Source organism: Ixodes scapularis, unplaced genomic scaffold (assembly GCF_016920785.2).
Source record: "Ixodes scapularis isolate PalLabHiFi unplaced genomic scaffold, ASM1692078v2 PGA_scaffold9__187_contigs__length_104089568, whole genome shotgun sequence".
NCBI classification, from domain to species: Eukaryota; Metazoa; Arthropoda; class Arachnida; order Ixodida; family Ixodidae; genus Ixodes; species Ixodes scapularis.
Window position 1 is genome coordinate 82,855,053 of NW_024609884.1, and position 24,823 is coordinate 82,879,875.

The following is a 24,823-nucleotide window of genomic DNA, read 5'->3' on the forward strand; positions in this document are numbered from 1 at the left end:
TTGCGACGCCAAAATTTACAAAGCGCTTCTGTTCAAACTGATAAAGACCTACCTACCAGTTTCATGAAGTGGTGCCTGGCATTTGACTTCAGCCAAACTTGTCGGAGGTCACTTCTCTGGTACCTGCTAATTTCATTTCGCAAATTTTATGGGAGACCGATCTTAGGCTTTACTTGATTGGCCTGTCACTTATCTCATATCCTGAGTATGTCATAAGGAAATGCCCATCTCACAAATAGTTTATTTATCCTTAAAGGACACATGCAAAGGAAAAAAACATTTTTTTTAAACGGCTTAGATGGAAAAAGGACCCCATAAAACGATTTTACATTGAAGAAAAAAAACTTTTAGAGCTATATTTACGGCGCAAAACGAATTTGTAGTTGGCGCCCGCGGGCACCGCGGAAAAGTGGTCTGTATTTATCACGTGACTGGTCTTTATTTATCACGTGGTGCTTGCGCTCTTTCGGAAGCTTCCTATGGCCTCTAAAAGTAACTTATTCATCTTTGTTTGAAGTATAACAAAAAACCAAGACGAATAAGTAACTTTTAGAGCCCAAAGGAAACTCCTGAAAAAGCGCAAGCAGACGTGATAGACCTGTGCGCCGGTCAGACGACGGCGGCGGCGCCCCGAAGCAGACGAACTTGTGCGGAGGCGGCGACGGCGGCGTGGAGAAACGCGTTGAAGCGCCGTTCGCACAACGCTCAGCGTGCGGCGGCGACGCAGCGCGGCGGCGCGCGGGCCTACCACGTGACCAGCGGCGGCTCCCGCGAGCGCGAACTACAAATTCGTATAGCGCCGTAAATATAGCTCTAAAAATTTTGTTTCTTCGTTGTAAAATCGTTTTATGACATCCTTTTTCCATCTAAGCTGTCTAAAAAAAATTTTTTTTTCCTTTGCATGTGTCCTGTAAGTCCAACATTGGGGAATGCCCTTAATAAGTATGTTTAACAAAACCGTAAGTAAAAAAAAATACTATCTGGCATAGGAAGGATTATTGAAGTATTTCTTGAGCCCTTAGTTTTTTTTAAAGGACACATGCAAAGGAAAAATTCTTTTTTTTTTAAACAGCCTGGTTGGGAAAAGGAAGTCATAAAACAATTTTATAATGGAAAAAAAATTTTTAGAGCTATATTTATGGTGCTATACAAATTTGTAGTTGGTGCCCGCGGGCACCGCAGAAAAGTGGACGCTATTTGTCGCGTGGTACTTGCTCCCTTTCAGAAGCTTCCTATGGTCTCTAAAAGTTACTTATTCATCTTTGTTTCAAGTGCAACAAAAAACGAAGATTAATAAGTAACTTTTAGAGCCCAATAGAAGCTCCTGAAAAAGCGTAAGCAGACGTGACAGACTAGTCTGCCGGTCAGATGACAATGGCGATGGCGCTGCGGAGCAGACAAACTTGCGCGGGTGGCGGCAGCGTGGAGAAACGCTTTGAAACGGCGGTGCACCACGCTCAGCGTTCAGCAGTGGTGTGACTTTGAGGCGGCAGTGGCGCCGCGCGACGACGCATAGGTCTACCACGTGACCCGTGGCGGCTCCCACGGTCGCCAATTACGAATTCGTTTTGCGCCGTAAATATAGCTCTCAAAATCTTTTTCTTCAATGTAAATTTGTTTTATAACATCCTTTTTCCATCTGGGCTGTTTAAAAAAAAATTTTTTTTCCTTTGCATATACCTTCAAGAAAAATACTAAGGCAGCATGACTTACTTCTTTAGATTTCTTCATCATTATCGAAGATTCTTCCAGTCTGCAAAGTTTGCAAAAAGCCGGTGCTTGCAAAAAATCAAACAGTGGGCAGTAAACTATAGGTTGTATTCACTGGCAGTCATAGCTGAGCTCGCTGCTGCTTTCGAATCACTGGGGAAGAGAGAGAGGGGAAAGCTGCTTTTGTATGAATTTTGAGTGAAAGTTAATCTTTTATAATCTTCTAGAGCGAGAATAGCGACGTCTGGGGAAGCCTGGGACATACAAAGGAAACTCCTGGGGAGAAGAAAGTTTCTCCTTCCCTTCTTCTCTTGTGATTGCCTGAGAACTGACGGGAAACCCCTCCCAAGCATGCGCTGTGAGCGCTTGCCTCAAATATGACGTCCAGTGAATACCACCTATACTCCCTTCACCCCTAAGGTGACAGTGCATTGGAAGGTATACATGCTCGCCGGACCAATCAGCCGCCTTCCTTTCATCACTTGAGCCCGCTCTCTCCCTGTACGTATGAGAGGGAGCGTGATCACATGGCAAATTATAGACCTACGATTGGTCCAATGGGCATGTAGTTTCCACCGCCCTGTCAGGTCTGGGGTAAACGGAGTATAGTGAGTTCCTCTGTTCTTCGCGATTTAGCACACTGTTAATCAGGCTGTCGACCTGCTTTTTTACTGTGCACTTATTCATTAGTCTCTTCATTAATTTCTTTTTCTGGAAACTAGTATCAATGGATATGGTTGTAGACCATGGAGATCCTCCTTGTGCATCAGTTCAGTCGTTTAGTGTCCGAACCTGTCTGAAATTGAGGACAAAAATTCACCAGGTGCAGTATAACATTAAAAAGTCTGGCATTTAGGCTCTAAAGCACTTCATGGTTCTTAAAGTGGCTCACTACCGCTGTTTAATTGGTTGCGGGCTGCAAGGGACACATTTGTATCACAACATAAGGCGGAAACGACATAAAACACAAACACAGCTGTGAGGATGCTGAAACCGAAACCAACCGAATTGAAGCCACCCCATGGCGGTGAGTGTGTCTGTGCATTCTATCCGCCAGTGAGGCAACTACTAAGATCAGAAGGTCTATAAATAAATATTCATTCACCATGCCGATGGGCCCATCATCTAAATTTTCATATTTTTGCTAATCACAGTGTAAAAGCACAGTACTTGATCATATTTTAGTAGGAGCTGCATATTGTGGTCTATTCCCCCAGCTGTTTCTGAATGAAAGCACCCACCTTGGACATTAGGCAGCAATTGTTTCTTTACCTCACCGACTTGAGGTTTTCCCACTTCTCCTCAGGAGTGGAAGGCTTTAGTTAGTGAGAATTGGAGCAGATATGTTAGCTCGAGTTTACATTCCCGTTTGTAGACGTCCAGGTGAAACGGTGAAGGTGCTGTGATTTGTAAGGGTACTTGTTTTAGCAGCTCTTCCCTTTTCTTTCTTTTTCTCAAGGACGGCGGCGGTAAGGATGACGCAGAACTTGCCCGTCAGCTTCAAGACGAAGAGTTCAGGAGCCGGAGTCGCGCAGTCAAGAAGTCGCGGGTAAGCAGCAACTTATGCTTTCCTCTGGCACATAGTAGGTTCTCAAACGGGGATCCTAGAAACCCAGGGGTTCTCAGAGTTCCCAAAGTTCCTCAACTGTCCCTGTCCGCTATTTCACTAGTTGCACGCAGCACTACCAAGCTACAGGAGCGAGAGCGTAACGCAGGCAGTTGGGGAAGAGGGAAGGAGAAACTCCCCTTTTACCCTCCTTTGTGCTCCCCCACGTTGCTTCTCACGCCTCCGGAGATTAGCGCGTTACTGTCGAGACCGGTTATTACGAAGTCGACAGGAATCGGAAATCATTTTGCTATATCTGCTATTTCGTTATAACCGACTTCAGTTAGCGAAGTGCAAAAGGGAATGGGAAATCGTGATCGCTTCACTGTAGCCGCTATTTTGTTAAAACGGACTTCGTTATAAACGGTCTCGATAGTACTCAAAATTTTACAAAGGTGGCGTCCCTCAGTACTCTATGCAGCTAGTGAGGTAGAGTATAAATGAAGTGTTCTTCCAGGTTAAGCACTAGTCTAGTTTAGTGAATCTGAGCCACTCACTGATACGTAGCTATGAGCCAAACGCTGCCTTGTGTGTACATTATTGTATGAAAGGTCTGCAGGCTTCTGCACTGCTGTATTTCATTGCTGCCAGAACTGGGGGGGAGGGGGGGGGGGGGAGGGGGGGGGGGAGGGGGGGGGGGGGGGCTCTACAGTTGCCATTTGAGGCAGAGAGGGGCTCCTTGACATCTAAAAGTTTGAGATCCCCTGCTAGCAGTTCTTGTGATTTTCTCCGAGAGACACTAGCATTATGACCACATTTTCACTTAGATATAACTAGGGTTCTGCATTTTTGGAGTGTATTTTTGAGAACAATTGCAGGACGTTTTTACAGCGGAGCTGTTAAGGGCTAGTTTTCCCAGTATCGTGTCCGTGCGCAAACAAATCTCGACTCAAAACTCTGGACAGCTACCGCCATCTATTAGCGACAGCGGCAACCAGACAACCGACTTGCCGGTTGTCCGGTTTTCGCCGTCGCTCATAGATGGCGGCAACCTTTCCAGCCTTTCCACTCTGGCTTGCCGACTTGCGGCCGGCCATTATTTCATTCATAGTACAGCTTCATTGGTCTTCCTTCACCAGAATGGAAAGGCTGAAAGTTTTTTTTTTTTTTTTTCAGTTTATTTTTTACCACAAATTCGGTGTTTTTCGGAACCTTCGTTCATGATGCAAGAAAATCTGAGTTTTTGGGGTTTCTCGCGTTATATATTATATTTTGAGATTTAAAAAAAAAGTTTGAAAGCTTTACAAAGGTTTCTGCTTTGTCCTTGCCAACTTATACTGGAGAAGACGTCTCAAGAGACATCTTCTCCTGTGCCTTCTTTCTTCGACTTAAGAGTTTCCTATTAATGCGAAAGTATTAACTATCTCATGGAGCGGAGCTGGCGGCATCTGTAACCAGAAAAAAAAAAGAGACACGGAAGAAATGCCCATTCTCCCATTGGCTGACCGAAACGGCTCCTAGATAACCATTGGCAGCCGCTTCACGAGAGCTCTTGCTCTGCCGCTGCTCTCGTGTCAGGCGTTGCCGGAGGAGGGTGGGCCGAGGCATCTATGTTGTTGGCTGTAACCTCGGCAGTAGCGAAATATAGCCGTCCACGCCAGTACACCGCAGACAAACTAGGGTGCGGAAGAAGGACATTCTTGCTTTCGCATTCACAACTCATAAGTGCTTACGTGTCCTCGGAATTTCGTTTTTCCTCACCACAGTCTCGGGTTTTAAACATCATGATTAGTGTATTATGAACTTTCTTTAGCAGGAGAACATGGAAGGCAGATGACAAGAGTACATAACAGAAAGATTCAATTCTATTGACATACACGGAGAGTATTTAGTTAATTGTTTGTGGTGATGTTTCTACAGACTGTCAAGAAAGAGCCAAAGAGTGCCAAGAAAGAGGCCAAGCCCAAGGGAACCAAGAGAGGTCAGTGGTATGGTCTGGTTACCTCAGATAGTCACATTATTTTTTAACAGTTGCTAAAACTGTTGAGCAACAAAACTATGATGTATTGTTGTCTCAAGGCTGGTATAAGCATTTGCCTTTGACTGCAACTGAGTCCCAAAAAGGGCATGTCACAATCTTTGAACACACTTCTAACGAGGAAATAAGCTTTGCACGATTGTGGTTTTGGGTTTGTTGAGTTGCTTAGAGCATCTAAATTGAGTTGTCACCACAAAAGGACGATCTCAGAATCGATTTAGTGCCCCTTTAACTCTTTCCGTACCACGGGGAAAAGTGGTGATTCTTGAGGGATGGACAAAACGTTTTTAATTTTAAGAACTAGTCAGCATATGGGTAATCATGATACATCAAAATGCTGCCAATAAGCTGCTCTTTAGAAGAAGAAAAAAGACATACTAATATCTGAAAATTGTTTTTTTGAAATTTGAGTGCTGAACTTGGAATTTGTGCAACAATGAGAACAAAAAGTCTAAACATATGTGGCTGTATTGATTCATAGTATGATTTTTAAAAGTCCTAAATATACAAAGTGGATCCCATATATACCACTATCACTTCTGTAAGTTAATCTCTAGTGTCTTTTTCTGGTCTTTAGGCTAGTGTGCTTCCGTGGCGTCGTGCCATTCAGAGACGCTGTTGCATGTGGAGGCACATATCCTCCAGAAAACTTGTTTTTGCACAAAACCTTGGTTTGTTATAGCACTGCTCTAACTTCTCCTCTGCTGGTGTCTTTATGAGGAAGCTTGAATGACGCTCTCCAAGGAGCACCTGTCGATATTCTGCATCTCGGTGGTGAGACGTCGCTGTGCTTGTTCCAACATCATCCACAGTCCACACTGGTGCTGTCATCTAAAAGACAAGCAGCAAAAGCAGTAAAATCGTGTGATTGAGGCTTTTTTTCTAGCGCTCTTCAATGTCAGCAGGACAGCACAATTGGCAAGTGCCACCATTGCACAGAGATTCATTTCTGATAGCTCACCAGCTTGGGAGAAAGCTCGAAACAAAATCAAAATCGAAGCTGTAGTTCTTCAGCAATCCACAAGATGGCGCAAAGCGTTCCTGCGTGCCAAGTTTCTAATTTTGGAAGAGCATGGAATCCTTCGATCACGGGTGATGGATGGCCAATGGGCGTGGTACGGAAAGAGTTTAACACTTCCACCAGATCACAGCACACACTTGGTCGCAGTCAAACGCAAATGTGTGAGCCAGCCTTTGGGCATCATGTTGTCCATTCACAGAGACCGATCATCATGAGCTACCCGTTTAGAGCCATGGAAAATTTGTATCAGTAATGTTCTAGTCATGTGCTAGCCATGACTTGTTTCTAGCCAGGGTGGCGAATCGGTCATTATTCCGGTGTGGTTCGGGTTCAGCGGCTTTGTATTTTGTTCCGGTTTGGTTACAATTCAGTGCTGCATGTGTAATATCGTTTGGCTACCGGTTTCACCAAGTGTGAACCGGTTCAAATCGGTTCATAACTCTACCTTAGGCTATGGCCGCCAATGCATTTCCTTTGGCTTTTGTTGTGCACGCACTCAGTAGCTGGACACAAAGGTGGAGTGTAATGTTTTCATCGCACCAAAATATTAGCGATTGGCCAAAATTTTGTCGAATCTTGGGATTTGGCAAAGGTGAAGTTTTGCCAAACTTTTCTAAAGATTGGGCAAAAGTTGATATTTCGTTATTCTAGCAAAACAAGTTTTTTTTTTTTTTAACTTAAATATACTATAATGTAGATTGATTATTAAATAACGTGATATCCTACAAGATTATTGTCAGTTTTGTGTGTTTACTGGCAATTTTACAGTGCCTTCTTGCAGAAGAGGTGTGAAGAGTTTGCATGGTAGTGGGCGCTGTAACAATACGCGAGTTTCGGTTTTGAGGCCTTATCAGCACAAACCTGCAAGCGTCTGTACATTGATAAAGTTAAATAAAGGCGGGAACACTGTTCTTACTTTCTCCGCGAGTTACCGTTTCGCTCGCGCGAAAATGAATGCAACGGCTGCTCCATCCGAAGAGCTAGCAATATTATTGTAAGTGTGCATGTTTTTCTATTTGAGTCACTTGACGCCAGCTTTGCATGAAAATGTGCGTCCCATATTCGCAGCATCCCGTTTTTAACTTTTAAAATGCCGGTTTCTGATATTAGGACATACTCGGACGTTTAGGAAGATGGGAAGAGGACTGTCGAATGTGCAACGTCGAGCATGATAGTTCTTTGTTTAGTGTAATGCAAATAGTTGAAAGCCGCGAAATAACGCTAATTAGAAAGCAATATAATTCTGTTTTGGCACAAACTATTTATGAGCCGAAAACAGGATTGCTATAATTGCGAGGAGTGCTTTAAAGTACTTTCCAGTCAATGTTGCAACTACCTTGTTGCATCAAACAAAAATGTTGCGCTATCCTCAAATGTCAATTTATTTGCCAATGAAAATGTCATAGTTTCCTGAACATGGCATATATCGGGTGCCCACAATGTTTTGTTGGCTCTCGAAGTGATTGTATAAATCAGCCTCATAAACACATGGCGCTACGATTTATTTGAGAGGTGTCTGAACGTGGTGGATTCATTATTTGAAAGTATGATGGCATAAAACCTTCGGAGTAAAGAAAATAATTAAAATTTTTGTTCTATAAAAAAATTTCTGCTAAGCTTTTTCTTTTTTTTCCCCCGAAATCATCAAAGAACTTTTTTGGGCCCTTCTGGCGTTTATTACGACTGAAAAACGGGTGGAATGAAGAGGAAACTAAATTAGCTTACATATATTTCAGTTAATTTGCCCGAAATAAACGTCACAGTGGCCCAAAATAATATTTATGTTTACATGCCAAGTAGTATATAGTTTGTTTCAAAAACTATATAAATACACTGTGATTTTTTTTTTTGTGTTTTACTCTGGTGAACTAATACTTTCATAATTGTACTGAAAACTTCCATTGTCGCGTTCTCGCACATACGCAGAGGTTTCCCAAATATTTGCGAACTTGGCCGAATCTGAAGTTTGGCAGATTCGCTCCATCACTTCAAAATAACATGAGAGAATGAGAAATGCATAATAATTTGCTCCACGTATGCAAACTGCACTTGGTCACCGCAAATGTCAGGCACACTGTCACTGCACGTGGCGCTGTCACATTTTTGGTAATGATGTAAAGAAAGCTTAATGCTTTGAAGGTAACATACCACATATTATTTTGTTTAAAAAAAAAAAAAAAAACAAAGTCCATTGAATAAAGCTTGAAGTTTGATCAAATGCGTCAAGAAGCTTACACATGTTAGTAGGATTTGGTCTTGCAAATGACTATTTAACTGAAATAATTAAATGGCCCTACAACTGAGGGATCTGTTTGCAGTTATTCTTTCCAGAAATGAAGCTTGACTTACATCAACATGGCAAACACAAATGGAACGTCAAGGAATACAGAAACACATACACAACCTGCTACAATTGTGTAGGAAATTGTTTCGTGTATTGTTGGATTAAAATTAAATAATGATATGCTCTGAAACAAATCAGAGGGTGACTCATCATGTAATTAGGAATAGGCCTAAAAATAATTATTTTGGCAAAATATATTTTCATTACTATGAAGCAGTTTCCCAAACCCCCCCAAAATGCATACTACTATACTACTGGACATTGTTACTCATGAAAATAGAACTATGCTCTGTTCTGTTCTGTTCTATAATTTATTTCTCGCAGTCACACAGGCACTTGGAAACATAACCCAAGTAGAGTACTCATGCAATATCAATCAGCCAGCAAGCAGTCATACTGTCGAACTGCCTGTTATGTATGACTGAGTAGTTCAGTTGAAGAGGAGGGGGAGAGCGAAATGCAATCAAAAGATAATTCAAATAAAAAGAACGAGAAAAGAACCAATAATGTGCTGCATTTGAAACGCAAAAAAAAAAAAAAAAAAATCTTGAGCAGCGTCTAGAGCTACACTTCGTTTCAGCTTATGATGGACCACAGCAGACACTACGAGCCACCCAGCTATTCCAGCGTTGTGAATGTCGTGAATATGCGCCCATTGCTGCACCCTTCTCGAAGGTCATGTGACACTAACGCAGCATTGGAGATAATATAGTAAAAGTGCAGGCGAATTGGCCCCGTTTGCTTGCAGTGCGGTTAAGTGCTAACCACGGTTAAAGTTAGCCGCAGTACCTAGGAGAGGGATTTTGAAATCGCGTGACTGGCTTCGGTAGGGATGCAGGGAGCCACGCATGGCCCCGTCGCTTTGTTTGACAAAATGTCTGCAGCGTATGCAGTTTCCACGTTCGCGGTCGCATTGGTGTTTGTCTTCAGGGCCCATTTGCTCGAAGCCGGGTAACTTTAACTGCGGTTAAAAGTTAACCGCCCTTCGCAACTAGGTACCTACAACTACCTTGCCAAGTTTGGATGAGGGCTGGATGAGGCGATAGCTCCGTGTTTTATTATAGGGTGATAGCTGGTGTCACCTACTCGTTTTAGCGAATATAAGTGGCTTCCGTGGAGAAAGTTGCCAAAAAGGGGGGACCCAAGAAATGCGCGCTAGCTACCAGAGCCGTTTATTGGGAAAGTTTGGCCATTGATTGGATTGAATAGGCGAGCATCTTGTGGCCATCCACAAACCGCGAAACAGCCCCTAGTGGTGGTCGTGAGCTCTAAAAGTGTGACTCGACTAATTTAAGACATTTTAGCGTCGCTGTAGTAAAAAGGTGCAACTTTTGGTGACTGAAAACTCGGCGCATGTGAGGTTTTCGTCAAGTCCATATTCAACGGTAGAATAAACGAACGCATGTTCGGAACCAGAGCAAACTGCGTAGTTGCGATTAGGGTGCCTTCATGTGCGCTTTGCTTAGGGTGGAGGCATCTGGTTATTTTGTCCCACACTTTTATTTTTTGTTCAGAAGCGCGTGAAAGATTGTGTCCCTGCACGCGTTTGTGGCGCTGACTGTGCTATGGCGACATTTTGTTTTCATTGATTTCTTTGTATTTTATCCGTGAGCATGGGGGGTGCTGTCGGCATCGGGTACTACAAGGGGTGGCATCACCGTATACAGAAGGACATTGCGACACCCTAGTTGCGATCATTGCTAATGTAATATAATGTAATCTCTTTATTTGGGTCTGGACAACCGCGTAAAGGCTACAGCCTGTACCATGGAGGCCCGCGGTGCCGCGTGTAATGTACATGATAATGCGATGAGTATACACATGCAAGGTGACGACAAGATGGATTGTTGCTATTGCGGAGGATGTCAGTTCGATTTGAAGATGTCCACATTTCGTTGAAGCAGGTCAGCAGTGGGCCAAGGGGATCTGCGGCCTGCCGTTCGATCGGTGCACGGTTGCACAAAGGAGCCCCAGGAAGATGATGGTGCTGTTGGTCACTGGGGTCGAAGCATCAGGCTCCAAGGGGGGGGTAGCCCAGTCAAAGCAGAAAGCTGCCGCCTCCGAGTTACTGAGGACCAGTGCTTAGACTGATGCACCACCAACGCCCAGTGCAGCACCCTCTTAGCGTCGTCGTCGTCGTGGTGCTGCTGCGAGATTGGATACTTCTATTTCACGCTTTCAATATTGTTTCCAATATTGTGACATCGCGGTTTGCTGATTGGTTGGCGCATTGTCGCATATTTAGTTTACGCTCTAACTGCGGGGAGAATATTCGGCGCTGGCGGCGTCTGCGTGCTACCGGGTTCCTGCGACGGAGTGCGGCGTACATTTGAGCAGACAGATCTTTTGTTGCTCGTGGTACAGGTATTGGGTAAGGTAAAACTAAATTCACCCTTGTTTGGAAAATTTCTAAATGCTTGGCTGTCTGAATGGAAGACAAGCCTCGTTGAAATTTCCTTCCAAGTTCGAAAAAGGATTACTAAGTTCAGTCCCTTAGAAACAATAAGGAAGAAGAGAGCAGTGAAAGGCGGGCGGTACACCGGCAGCATGGTTGGCCAGCATCTAAGAACTCTATATAACACCATCATAAATTGAAAAGCCTGTAATTTGGCTCGAGTGAAAATAGACCTATTAGTAAATTACCCAAGCATGGAGGAGAACGCAGGAAGTGTAATTCTACGGTCTGCGCGCGCCGCCCTTCCTCTTATAAAAGATTCAAAGTAAATAATCATAATAAGGCTTTGACGAACGCTCGTGCAAGGCTAAATTTGTTTTAGACTTCTGGCAATCCACTTTCTAAAAACGTTGCCATGCCGACAATTATTGCGTTCATTTAGGGTTAGGAATGTCCACAATCAAAAGACTCTAAAAAATGTGGCGAGGTCATTGATCATGCTTTGCGATTAAAGTGAGGTAAGGCAAAGCGAAAGCCTCCTGCACCATTCATTGCTGACTAACACGCCAAATATTGCAGCTACGACATATTGGTTCCAAAGCGAGCGGCGCTCACTCAGCGGGGCACCGCCATGTTTTCCTGCATCCCTACCGAGCCAGTCACGTGATTTCAAAATCCCTCTCCTAGGTACTGCAGCTAACTTTAGCCATGGTTAGCGCTTAACCGCGCTTTGAGCAAATGGGCCCTGGTGAATGTTCACCATTTTGAATAAGCCTGAAACTGGGGCAGAAATGAACACATAAGTCGAAGGAACAGAAAAGGACAGGACGACGTCTCAACACAGAAAAGGACAGGAGACGTCCTCCTGTCCTTTCCTGTTCCTTCGACTTTTGTGTTCATTTCTGTCCCAGTCTCAGGTTTATTCAACATGGTTAACAGCATTGGACTGGCTTTTCTTCAACAGCTTGGCACCCTCGCAGTCCATCGTAAGGTGAAGCGGAGTGTACTGGGGGCGATAGTCTGGCGCCTGGTGGCCCTGAGATGTGCCACTCGCCAACTGTTCCGGATTTTGCGGGACTGTCTCGACTTTTCATTAAGCGTCCCGAGTCCCGCGTCATCCCTGTCGGGACAGCCATATGTCCCAAATTTGGTTCAGACCGTTCAGTTAAAAATTTTATGTGATCCAATGCACGCCCAACAATGCGCATCACCCTGCGAAGCACGAATCGCACGAAGCAATCTTGCGCTGGCTAGCGTTGGCTGCGATAGGCTTTACCTGCTTTAGCATGCATGCCACGGCAAGCCGGAAATCAGGGCGACATTGGTGCCGGGCAGCACCTCTTATCGTCATCGTTTGTATAAACACCTTTGTCTCCCTTCTCTTTCTATGTATATGCACATACATAGAAAAATTTAAGCGGCATCCTCTCTCTTCGATGGCTAGCTCATGAGTTATTATTGTAGCAGGCTAGTCATGGAGTATAGTTCACATGCCATTTGTCAGAAACTGGTAACTGCGGAACACTGGGTGTTTCATGTCCCTAGATGCCACTCGGCATATCGCCAGAGCCGCTTAACGCTGCATCCGGTCAATATTTAAATATTTTCCTTCCACTGACCACATTTGACGATCGGGAAGACATCAGTGTTTATCTGTGCAAGTTATCCTCATCGTTTATTTGCTTTCAAATTGACCGTTATGCAGCTAACCTTACAGAACACCTGCTGCAAATCACGACTTTGACCACACTAGTGCCAAACGAAGGCAGTCTTTCTTCTTGTGACGCAACGTATTAAGCTGAATGAATACCCCCTATCTACGTTTATTTTAACAGGTTTTGCTGAATATGACAATCTGTGTCTTGTCAAAAGCCACCGTCTGTTTGGAAGCAAGCCTATAAATATTCCATCAAACCAGTCATAGTTGCACAAAGTTGGCAGGAGGCAATATTTAGGACTGATAACATGGTCCTTGTTAGCCTTTGATTGTTCACAATGCAATGCTTTCTTTTTTCTTCTTTCAGAAACTGCATACTCAAGGAAGTGTGCCCTGTCTCCTGAACTGGCTGCTGTCATGGGATCAGACCAGGTGCGCCAATTCTGTGGCTTAGTTTTGACTGTGCATTCAAAGGTGGCAGTTTGGCTTAACCTTGTCACTGACCTCGGAGGCTGGCAGTGGTAATTGCAGCTGTATTTTGGTTCCATATCGCTCCTGGCTATGACGGCGGGCGATAAACGCCGTTGAATTGAAACATGGGTTCTGGCATCATGTTTGCTGAAGCTGTATGTTGCCAGCCAAATTATGAACTTTGTGCTAGTAGTTCACAAGTTTGATGTAAACTGAAAATTTTTTTTTGCTGGTCATCTCCGTCTTTACACATTTGTGCCTTGTTTTATTAGTTGTTCAAAATCTGGAGGAATTGCAATCTGTAATTAGACATCATTGTTGTCACAGTCTTAACTGGCCAAGATGCCTTTTGATGGCTTGGCGTGAGACACCCACGGTTCTGTTCGGTTTAGTGAGCACGAGCTCCACATGAAATTGGTTGAATGGTACAGTCTTGGACAATGTAAGCTGGGACAACTGAGTGTTGTTCAAGAGGAGACTGCAATAAAACAGCATGCACCAAAGCAGCATAGCATCTAAGCAGCACAGTGACAGAATAGCATACTCAAAAACGGTACATCAAAAGAGCACAGCCACAAAACAGTTAACCTTTGGGTGCTGGATTTTTTTTCACGCACGTCGAACAAAAATTTTGTTTCCATGCAGAAACACTGCAGCATGCTTTAGGAAGTATATATTTCTTTATCGAAGACTCTCTGTTGTATGGGCTCGTTAATTGATGCGTGGAAGCCTCCAACCTAGGATATTTTTATAGAATTATACTTTTCAAGACGGTACTATGCAAAGTGGCATCCCAGCCTCGCACCGCAGGGTCGCTCTTTTCAAATGGCCTTAAACTACATTCTTTTTTTGGAACTGTCGCTTTCTTGTTTAGTCATAGACTTGCCTTTCTGGAACAACGAAGGGGCAAACCGAAACAATTCCCCTGAACAAAACATTCCACATGCCATCAGCAGGTGTTGTTATGAGACAAAACATTGCTCTACAGGTAAGAATAAAGTAGACAGCCCAGTTGGGAGAGGTAGGGAGCAAATCGAAACTGAAACCTGCATGGGAGCATGCCTAAGTATGCTCAGGCGTGGCACTCAAGAGATTAAAAAAAGGCTTTTGTTTTTCACTACAGTATAGACCACTTACAACGTAACCGCTTATAGTGCAGGACCAGGTATAACGCGGCTTTTTTAAACCACCGGTTCGCCTCCCATAGAACTCCATGTACTTACATACCGCTTAAAATGAAGGCGCGCGAAGGGAAATACCGGTTATAGTGCGGCTTCTAGAGCAGCGCGCCGACCGGCGCAGCGAGCACGCTTCCCTGTGCGACACTAGATAACGGCACTAGCCGCAAGCGGCACTCGCGGGGGCAAGGATGGCAAGGAGGTTGCTCGAAGAAGCGGGCAGAAGCGAAGAGAGAGGCTTCAGTTGCCATAGCGACGGAGGGACGCGCGCACGTGTTCGCAAACATGGCACCGGTGGTAATCGTCGACGGCGTAGTGGAAGCTCATCGTTCCGCATAAAAGCGCTATCCTTGACTGAATTTTCGTCGTGTGTCGCTAGGTAACCCAGCACGTACTAGAAGGGAAGATCCACCTACTCGTGCGGCTATGTCGTGGCGGCACTCTCATGACAGCAGAAACGCCCGTGTCGTTGCGTTTGTTTACTTCCGACTACAGTGGTGCTTTCTAAGCATTTGTGTTTTCGAACATCGCCCGGATTTCTTATTTGGAGCATTTCATGCCTTTTTTTGGAGCATTTCATGCGCGTACCGTATAAAGGATGCGAGTTTGCACGCGTTTTCATCACCAGAGAAAAGTGATTAGGGTTAGCAATCCTGAATGCTTGCAACGTCCGTCCGCAACCCGCGACGCCGTTAAAAGTCTGCGCCAGGCAAAAGTTACTAATTTCTTTTAAAACATGTGACACACTTGAGAGAGAAGTGTACTAGTCTGGTGAAATAAAGACTTTCCTCAAACTAAGCTTTATTTTTCATCTAATATAAAATAAATTGTTTTCCAAAGGTAAGTTGTCTCATGGCATGTATTTTGGCCTGAAAAATTGATGTTTTGGTTATAGCGCGGTACCGCTTATAGTGCAGATTTTCGCGACTCCCGCGACATACGTTATATGCAGTCTACACTGTATCATAGATTTTTGGAAATGGTACATTCAAAGGGACATGTTTGTTTATATTATAACGTGTGTTGTGATTTTTCTTTTTCTTTCATTGAATCCACATTTAGTGCACTGAGTGCAAATAATTTGAAACCTCCCTTATTCGGAATTTTTAAATTGCCTGTTTGTAGCGGTAAATGTTTTGTAGTGGTTATAGACTGTGGGAAGTCATGCCCCTGTTTTGCAGGTATTGCAAAGACCTTCAGGCCAAAGGCCTTTATAGAATCAGCATCCGAGCGCATTCTGAGGGACATGCGCTGGTTTCTGTGCCATCCGTCTGATTTTCTGTCAAGTGCATAGTACACGAGAGTCTAGTAGAGGATTGGTCGAGCACCTGCAGTTTTTGCTCCTCACAAGTGTCCTGCAGGGTCGTTCAGGATCAAATTGGTGCATGAGCAACTGAGCATTATGGCTGGTTTTCTATTCAGCTTTTCTTTAAGTCAGTCAAGCAAGAATTTTAAACCAACCAAAGAGGAGCATGTCCTTTCCTTTCATACATTTCCACTTAGCTGAGTGTAACCGAGCAGATTAAAGGGACCATGAAACTGAAGTTTGGTCAGTAAAAATTGAACGATCCTTCTTGTCCCCTCGAGGCTGCGTCATTGTCGGCGCGATTTTTTGGTGCCGCAAGAGGGTGCAAAATTTTTTTCCTTTTTCCTCTTGTGCTTCTTCTGAGGCCTCATGGCCCAGTCTGCTGTTCTGTTTTGAGTGAGTCTAACCGAATAGAGGTCTGCAACTTCCTAAAATGTCCTGGTTTGCTGCAGCCTCCATTTAGCGCAACTACCGTAGGTTGGCGAAAACCTCCACGAGCAGTTGTATCATCTGTAGGTATAGAGGCACCTTCAGTGTAGTGGGGATATTTGGTTCAAATCTCCCCAAGCAAATTCCAACAGGGGTGCCTTTATCTCGCCCTCTTAGGCCTCCGCTGTCAAGTTAGCTAGCCCTCTTACATCTGCCGATTGTTTGACTGCAAAAAGGCTTAACCTTGCAAGGTGTGTGTTACTTTGTGTCCACTAGCATGCCACTGACAAACTCTGGAAATAGATCCACACTTTTTATTCATTGCACTGATACACTTGGTGCAAACACTACTTAGTTTCGGGTGTTTGAGAGAGACGAGGATTGTGTTTTTCTTTCCGCCCAAATGTAACACAATATGGCGGGGGAAATACTTAGTTGTCTGATCTCTGGTCATGGTTGCTAAACTGTTGGCACCTTCAAAATAATGCCAACCTTGCCCTGTATAGATGGCTCTGGTACTTGTCAGAATTGAGAGCCACTATAAAAGTAGCGGGAGCACAAAAAAACCTTTCATTCATTTTTTAGGAAAAAATTTGTAATATTGAGGTGTTTACCACATAGAAGAGCGATTAAATTTTGTATACTGTTCGGAAATATTCGGTATTTTGAAATTCATACTATTAAAATATTTCTTCATTGGAACCATAGAAAATCGGAAGGTGATTTTGTAAGTTTTCATAAATCTGAGATGAGTTAATCTGACAATCACAATAACGAGATTTGATGTAGTGTAGGCAGATTGCCTAGGCGGTCTCATTTTGGTGAGCTCATGCAGTGGGAGCAGATCAGAAACATGAGCTTGCACTTGTGGCATATGTCTATGCCACAAGTGCATATGGCATATGTTGTGAGCTATTACATGTGCTTTATTACAATTTTTGCATAATTTTCCCCGGTTCCCCTCTCCCATTTTACGGATTACCTGGTGTTGCGTTTTTTTTTTACTCCACTTTTGTAACCCCCAATCCTGCTTGGGCCGCAATTGGCCTGCAGTATTCCTAAATAAAATTCAAGGAGACATTGGACAGAGGTTGTGGAAACATAAAGCTAGATATGTCAAACGTTTTTGAAACCCAAAGTTAGAAAACCATTCCTGCTCTTAAGCATTTGAATTTGCCAAGCCGCCCGATTTAGGGGATCTTCTAATTCCTTAAGGCGATCTAGTCGCATCGCCGATGCGACTAGATTGCATTGGCGATGCAATCTAGTCGCACGATAACTTTCATCGCAAAAGCGACCATCGCGGGAAAAAAGCGACGCGATTTGAGCAGTCGTCTGCTGACCCGACATTTGCGATGTGATCTAGTCGCGGAGCGGCTGAGTCATTTGATGGCATTCGGAGCGAGAGTTTTCGAGAAGTGACTTGCCAACAAAGGCGTTGGACTCTCTCATCACGCACGTCAGTGTGACCATCTAATTTTTCTGCGACGCGATCTAGTCGCATCGCGCGACTGCTTACATTGCTGGTGTGAATGCGCCTTTAGGGTAGCAAATTAGTAATCCTTGAAGCTTTTGAATCTATGCAGTTGAGAGGCTTGACAGTCCTCTAACTTTTATTCCAAAGTTTGGCTCGATTGTCGCAAAGCTTGGTTCTACATTACGTGTAGAACCAAGCTTTGCAATAATCGAGGTGATTTCTGACCTGAAGGGATGGAGGATCTTGTGGTGCAGGCACTTCGCGAGAAGCTAAAATTATTTGCAAAAACACCACAGAGAAGCCTCCTCGCAACTGACGGCAGCATGCTTCCATTTGCCGCTTCCAATGGGCGTTCCTAACACATTTAGATCTCTGCTATGCTGGTAAGAGAAAATACGAGAGACAAGAAAAACTTCTTTGCTGGCAATGATTTAATTTCCTACAGATCTATGCCAACATGCTCATTGAAGCCTGTTGGTAATCATTCATAAATTGGAGGTGTGACAGCCTGTGTTCCGGACGCCGTCTGTCCAACCGACGTATTTTAGGTGCTACAGCACAAGTGTGCTTTCGACATGTGAATGACTGTTGGTGCATTTGTCACATCATGGTGTGCAATTGCCTTTTTCCAGATGGCGAGGCATGACGTGGTGAAGAGAATGTGGGGCATATTCCGGGAGAGGGAGCTTATTGTGAGTTGAAGCGCAGTATTCTCAATAGTTTTGTCTCTTTCGCTCTTCATGAGTGCTCACTATGCTGTTTGTGGTAAACTTTCTGGGAATGTCTCTTTTTCTATTTTTTTTCTTGTGCAGGACCCATCGAACAAACGGTTTGGTATCTGTGATCCGGAGCTTCTCAGGGTTTTTGGTGAGCAGGTTTGAACCTTGGCATGGGGAGTTTGGAAAAAAACAACAAAAGAAACTAGGTAGTTGTTGGGGCATTTGTGTGGAAAGGAAGAAGGACTGGAGCAGTCTTGGAAAGTGCATTAGTAGACTTGTAAGTTTGTACTCTATTGTTGCACTATTAAAGGGTTAGTCCACCGATTTTTTGAGCTATATCAACTAACTATATTTTCTAACTCCCCGGCCTTTAGCCTTTCCGGTATGCTATTTAGTATCGCGAAATTCATAATAGGTATTGTGAAATCGGCAAATGAAAATGGTGCAAAAACCAACATTCAAATATTCGCGCACTTTTCCGTGCCGTGACGTCAGTGGCAGGCAGGCTTGCCAGTCGAGCAAGTAGTCTAAAAATAGAATATGCCAATCATTTGTTCCGTGCTGGAGCGCGGATACGGGAGCGAGCTTCCAAAGCACTCATTTGACACCAAGAAACTGCTTCAAATCCGTTAAGAACAACTTCTGTAGTCCAAAAAGTTAACCCCTGCCTTCCACTGATGTCACTTTTTCGTTGTTGCCAGTAGAGACTTTCAGTTTGAAAAACATGGTGAAGACCAAAACTGTAAATTCAATAACTTCGCGAAAAAACAATATTTTGACCTAATATTTGGGATACTATTTTAGCAATATTTGTTGGTTAGCTTAGCAAAATTTCAAGCAAATCGGAGACAATGAAAAAAACGGTGGAGTATCCCTTTAAATGTGCCACTTATTTCAAATAATCCTTGCTAGTAGACTGTACTGCCAGTGATTTGATAATCAGAGAAATATCAATAGACATTCTTTATGCTACACTCTTTTGTTCTGCCATGGAGGAACCACTACTCTGGTCTCAGCAGACTATTCATTATCATCATCATAATTTATTTTCCTTTTCGGTCATTATACGAGGGGGTTGCAATAATTGTTTATACTGGTGACCCTAGACCCACATACTGCAAAAAGTTGTAGCGACTGGAATTTTTGCTATTTTGAGAACTAGGAATGCATTTGTGGTGGACCTTCCTTCTCTCACCAGAACATGTCTCTGAATGCATTAATCTCTCGTTTGCTTCCAGGTCAAAAGCGTGTTCGGATTTTCGGGATGATGAAGTACCTGAAGAATCACATCAAAGACGTCAAGTGACCGTTTTTCGGAATGTTGCAGGCGTGCCTCCACTAGTAAACCTCCCTTTCCCCTCTCTCTTTGTTTTCTCCACAAGGGTGTGTACCTTCGAGTATTTATCACACATTTGTGAAGTGTGTGTGTGTGCACGTGGCAGCTGAAGGGACGATTGTGATGATGAATAGCTGGAAGGAGAACCCCCTCTTCATGTCCTGGGCTTTGTTTCTTTATGGGGTATACATTTTCCAGACCATCACTGCAGTCTTGTTAATATTAATCACCTCTCATAATCACGTGTCAAATGTAGCTCTGCACAGAGGTAACACCGTTTTTGTTTTTGTGCCTCTCAATTTTGACGACTGGCGCACGTTTAGGCACTTCCAGGCCCTGCATAGAATTTTAGTTTCTTGAATTATGCCGGCGGTGCTGCCTTCACTCGATTGTGCCCAGGTTTGTGTAGGAGTTTGTCTTAATTTTTTTTTAGTAATGTTACATTAAACTGTTCTGGAAAGAGACAGTCCCGACTCGAAAGTTATTGCACTTGTATTGGTGTATAATAGTGTGAATATTTCCAATACTTACAGTGTCAGCCATCCATCATCTGAAGTGTAATAAACCATGGCCTTGTGATAATGGTCTGGCTCAATGCCACGAGTTCAGCGTTTTACTTCTGTTCACCGGTTTTCTTGACACAACCCACCTTGTGAGGCTTCCTGAGTTGGTAGTCTTGAATCTGAAAAAGAGATATCTCTCCTGTGTCTAATTGTTACGAGTTTATTACTGGTGCTTTCATTTGTCTTCGTAAATGTGATGAAACATATGGTTGGTTTTACTTGTTGGCGGACAACACATTGCTGGCTTTTCTACATGCCTTTGCAGTTTTATGTGGTCATTGTTATGGATAATCGCCCTGAAGTACAGATGTATGGAGGCACCTTATTGGAGTGGTCTTTCAAAACACTGAAGCCTTAATATTTTTTATAAGAGCACTCTAAAGGCGGAGGTAATAAAGAGAACAGACCAACAATCTCATGCAGCAGTGTATGGATGTTGAGTAGTGCACTAAGTGTATGAAGTGGGCATGGACAGCTTTTTGTTGATATCGGGCCTTGGAACATTGACATCAAAATGGAATTGAGGTGTTGTTTTTTTGCTGCTGTTCCATTGCCTTCTCATGAGGTTACACCAGCTCAGCTTGTCTGTTTAACATCTTTTCCGTCGGCGTTTATGCCACTGATGTGATTGCTGCACCAAAGTGTTTACGCTGCTATATCCTGCCACATTTGACCAAAATGTGAGGAATTTGTGCCAAAACAACTTTATCTTTAATAATAGTATTTAAAACATAATAGCTCAGGTCTGGCTACCCGGCCGGTAGTTACTTTAGGCTTATGCGAGTTGATTATTGCCTCCAGTACCATACTATTTGACTGCATTTTTGTAACAAAGACTTACGGAGGTCATGGTCTTCTGGCGCATTAGTTGTGTGCACTTCTCGCCGTGCATTGGTGTACTGCAGAGAAGCGACTACTGCGGAGTAGGCATCACAATTTTGTGTGTCTTGCTTCACTGTAGTGCACCCTGGTGCTAAGGGAAAAGCACTCTGCCAAAGCGAGATGGGACACAATAGACTACTTCCATAAAGCCCTGCATGCAACACGGCGCGCGTTGCACTCTGGGAACTAGTTGGCCAGGGAGGAGGGCGGCATAGATTCGGTTTCCATCGACACGTCGACAAGAAACTATACACAGAGCGTGGACTATTACGGCCGTTATCTCATGTTTTCTGGTCCCGAAAGCATCATTTGTGGTCTCTAAACTAACGTAAAGGGCCAGACCTCGAAGCTTTAGCACAAGCCTGAGAAGTATAGCTTGTCTTAACACATCCTTGTTGTATTGTTGAACTTGAGCCTTCCTGTTAGCGTTCCAACCGAGGTATGTGGACGAGCCAGTGCTGGGAATCTCGACGCTGCGAAGCTCGGGGATCTTACTCGTTTACGAATCAACAAACTGTAGCAACCAATAAGTATGCATACATCGAGCTCGCGCCTTTACATTAGTGTTGTTGATCAGGAAGTTTGTTTGTTTCGTGCGTCCATAGACGAAATATTACTTCTTGCAATTACTGTTTTTCTTAATATGCTTGAGTATGCGAGGTAAAACTCGGAGGCGCCATTGAAAGCTCAATTTTAACACACTTATCGCTTATCTGTACTGCAGCCCGCAGCACTGCACGAAGTGAAGTCCCCGCCCGCTTGCATTCCACTAATATTGAACGTTGCGTATGCGCATAAAGTTATCCTGCAATCATATCGGCAAATTCGCACGTACAGACTTCTTTAAGAAAGCAAAAGTCGAGCACTCGTGTGAAGAATGTCGCACCGTGCGCCGCAAGTGCGCTGGACGGGCATGCGGTGCGTCAAACGAACGAATTCAAAGCGCATTTGACGGTTGCTAATGGCCAAAATATTTATGTGTTTGCTTTCTTCCTGCCTGAGTATGCCGAGATAACTTCAGACACACCGTTCAGGCACAGATATTGGGCGTAAGTAAAAGCTCGTCCAAAAAGGCTTAGCGAGGAGTAGGGGACGCTTGTTAGGGCCTCCGTCGTAGCTAGCCGATCTCAGCGTTTGCAAAAAGTTAATCTTTTGTCAGCATAAAATTTGAGTGGAAGATATATGATGACACGAGGAAGACATAGTAACTTTTGTGCAGTGGTGAGGTCGAATTTATTGCGTTTAAAAGTTCATGCGGAAACGCTGGGCTCAACTTTGATACCCTGTGAGGATGCGGCTTGCTTTTCGCCCAATGAAGTAACAAGAAGCGGCCGTTGGGCAAACGAAATACGTGTAAGGCCCCAGATGAACAAATTTCAGTTCTAGTTCACTGGTATTAGACGGGATTATTGAAATTGAGCTCAAACATGCACTCGTGGGGTGAGGTGACTAAGCCACGACTTGTTATACGTTTGCATACGCACGCACGATATGCGGTGTTTCGGGAACCAAGGAAATTGCCCCGGCCTTTGTTTTGTATCGCTCGAGAATGAGTGTATTGTACGTTCGTGAAAAGTCAGATAATCGAAAACGCAAGCAGCGCGTTCGGTCGCGGCGTGATAGCATGAGATGCAGCTGCTCAGTCGAAACCGAAACTGAGTGGCCTACTAGTTCCCAGAGTGCACTGCGTGGTATTTCGCCGCGATGGGGCGCGTCGGTTTTGGAAGAAGTCCGTTCCTGAATACAATTTCGGCTTGTATATATGATGGACTGCGATATCCTGGCTTTGGCAGAGTGCTTTTCCCTTAGCACCAGGGTGCACTACAGTGAAGCAAGACACACAAAATTGTGATGCCTACTCCGCAGTAGTCGCTTCTCTGCAGTACACCAATGTACGGCGAGAAGTGCACACAACTAATGCGCCAGAAGACCATGACTTCCGTAAGTCTTTGTTACAAAAATGCAGTCAAATAGTATGGTACTGGAGGCAATAATCAACTCGCATAAGCCTAAAGTAACTACCGGCCGGGTAGCCAGACCTGAGCTATTATGTTTTAAATACTATTATTAAAGATAAAGTTGTTTTGGCACAAATTCCTCACATTTTGGTCAAATGTGGCAGGATATAGCAGCGTAAACACTTTGGTGCAGCAATCACATCAGTGGCATAAACGCCGACGGAAAAGATGTTAAACAGACAAGCTGAGCTGGTGTAACCTCATGAGAAGGCAATGGAACAGCAGCAAAAAAAACAACACCTCAATTCCATTTTGATGTCAATGTTCCAAGGCCCGATATCAACAAAAAGCTGTCCATGCCCACTTCATACACTTAGTGCACTACTTTTTCTAATTCGAGATACGGCAAGGATACTTCAGTATCGCAAGATTTGTATGTACTTTATGTTTATTTTTTGTGCCAATTTTTTTAGTTATCACTTTTACAGAAGTGAGTAAATTAGCAGGAACAATCGATGGAAGCTTTAAAAAAACCTTAGTGAATTCAGCAGAATTGTTTTTAAGGTGTATTAATAATTCACATAGCAATTTTTGTTGTGAAGTTCTACATATAAACTAATTGATGTTCCTAATCAAATGGGAAGTGCTTTGTTTTTGATCTGAATTATAAATTGCAGTTTTATTACAATCTATAGAACTTGAAGGAAACATTAATTTGGGTGCTCAAAATTATTGTATTTTAACATTATTTCAGTTTGATTGAGTAGCTATTCACAGCAGTTCGTGCTGTCCTTCAGTCATCTTGTTTCCATCTGTGGTGCTTCTCTACGGATTTAAATGCTAGTTCTTTGTTTGAGGGAATCGCTCCTGCTGTGCGATCGATGCTAACAAAGGGTTGCACATAATTGAGAAGGCAAAGTAGACGTTGCCTTTTAGTTGGACAGGCTGATGCATTAATCTTAATATGTGCAATCATATGCTCCATAATGACTTCGACCAGTTGCATCACTGTTATGCTTCTTAACACTACAGCGTGCCAGGCGGGCAGAAAGATGAGGTAATACTGAAATTCCGCACATTAAAAACACGTTGAGGGTTTTAAACGTGAAACATTGTTTGGCTAGTTGTTTGGCATTTCGTGAAACCCAAAAATGTAGCATGGATAAAAGGGTGGTTTTTTGAGTAGGGGAGGAGACGCTATCGCACTAAAAAAAGTGTTTGTGCCAGGTGTGAATCGAACCCAGACTATTTAGTTGATTAAGTTAGTGTCTTTCCAGCATGTCGCGGTACACCGCCGTGAGTTGAGGCGCCGTTTGGTAGGAAAGCCTTGCGGAGCATCCGCTCTGCTTCCGGCAGATGCAGTTTGACACCCTGTCGCACGTTTTAATGTGAAAAATTCTGGCTAGGTGTTCGGCATTTCGCGAACGCTGCATAAAAGTGGCCGCAAGGCTTGACACTGATTATCATCGTTATGGGGTGGGAGAGGAGAAGTGAGGTGCTCGACACCGATTGGTTATTGGGGAGATCATGTGACCTGAGGGGTAGGTGAGGAGAAGCTCGACCACCTGTGCGCACTGAGGGAGAGGAACTTGTATGGAAGACTGGAAGATCGCCAGGTTTATCAGCCCGAATAGCGGTAGTGTCGCTTCATTCTAGGAACAACTATCAAGTGTACTCTAGGGTGCCTTCATGTGCGCTTTGCTTAGGGTGGAGACATCTGGCCATTTCGTCCCACACTTTTATTTTTATTTTTTGTTCAGAAGCGCGTGAAAGAGCGTGCCCCTGCACGCGTT

The 24,823-nt window shown here is 43.9% G+C and overlaps 1 protein-coding gene across 1 annotated transcript in view; it reads left to right on the forward strand.

The window, feature by feature from the left end:
• Positions 1-20,230, forward strand: part of LOC8052353 (upstream activation factor subunit spp27) — a 40,139-nt gene extending 19,909 nt beyond the window's left edge. The window contains exons 4-9 of the mRNA XM_029979712.3: positions 3,170-3,259; positions 5,177-5,237; positions 13,079-13,143; positions 18,205-18,264; positions 18,385-18,439; positions 19,530-20,230. Coding sequence (XP_029835572.1) covers positions 3,170-3,259; positions 5,177-5,237; positions 13,079-13,143; positions 18,205-18,264; positions 18,385-18,439; positions 19,530-19,597 — 399 coding nt within the window. The 3' untranslated portion in view covers positions 19,598-20,230. The remainder of the gene's footprint in view (positions 1-3,169; positions 3,260-5,176; positions 5,238-13,078; positions 13,144-18,204; positions 18,265-18,384; positions 18,440-19,529) is intronic.
• Positions 20,231-24,823: the final 4,593 nt, after the last annotated feature.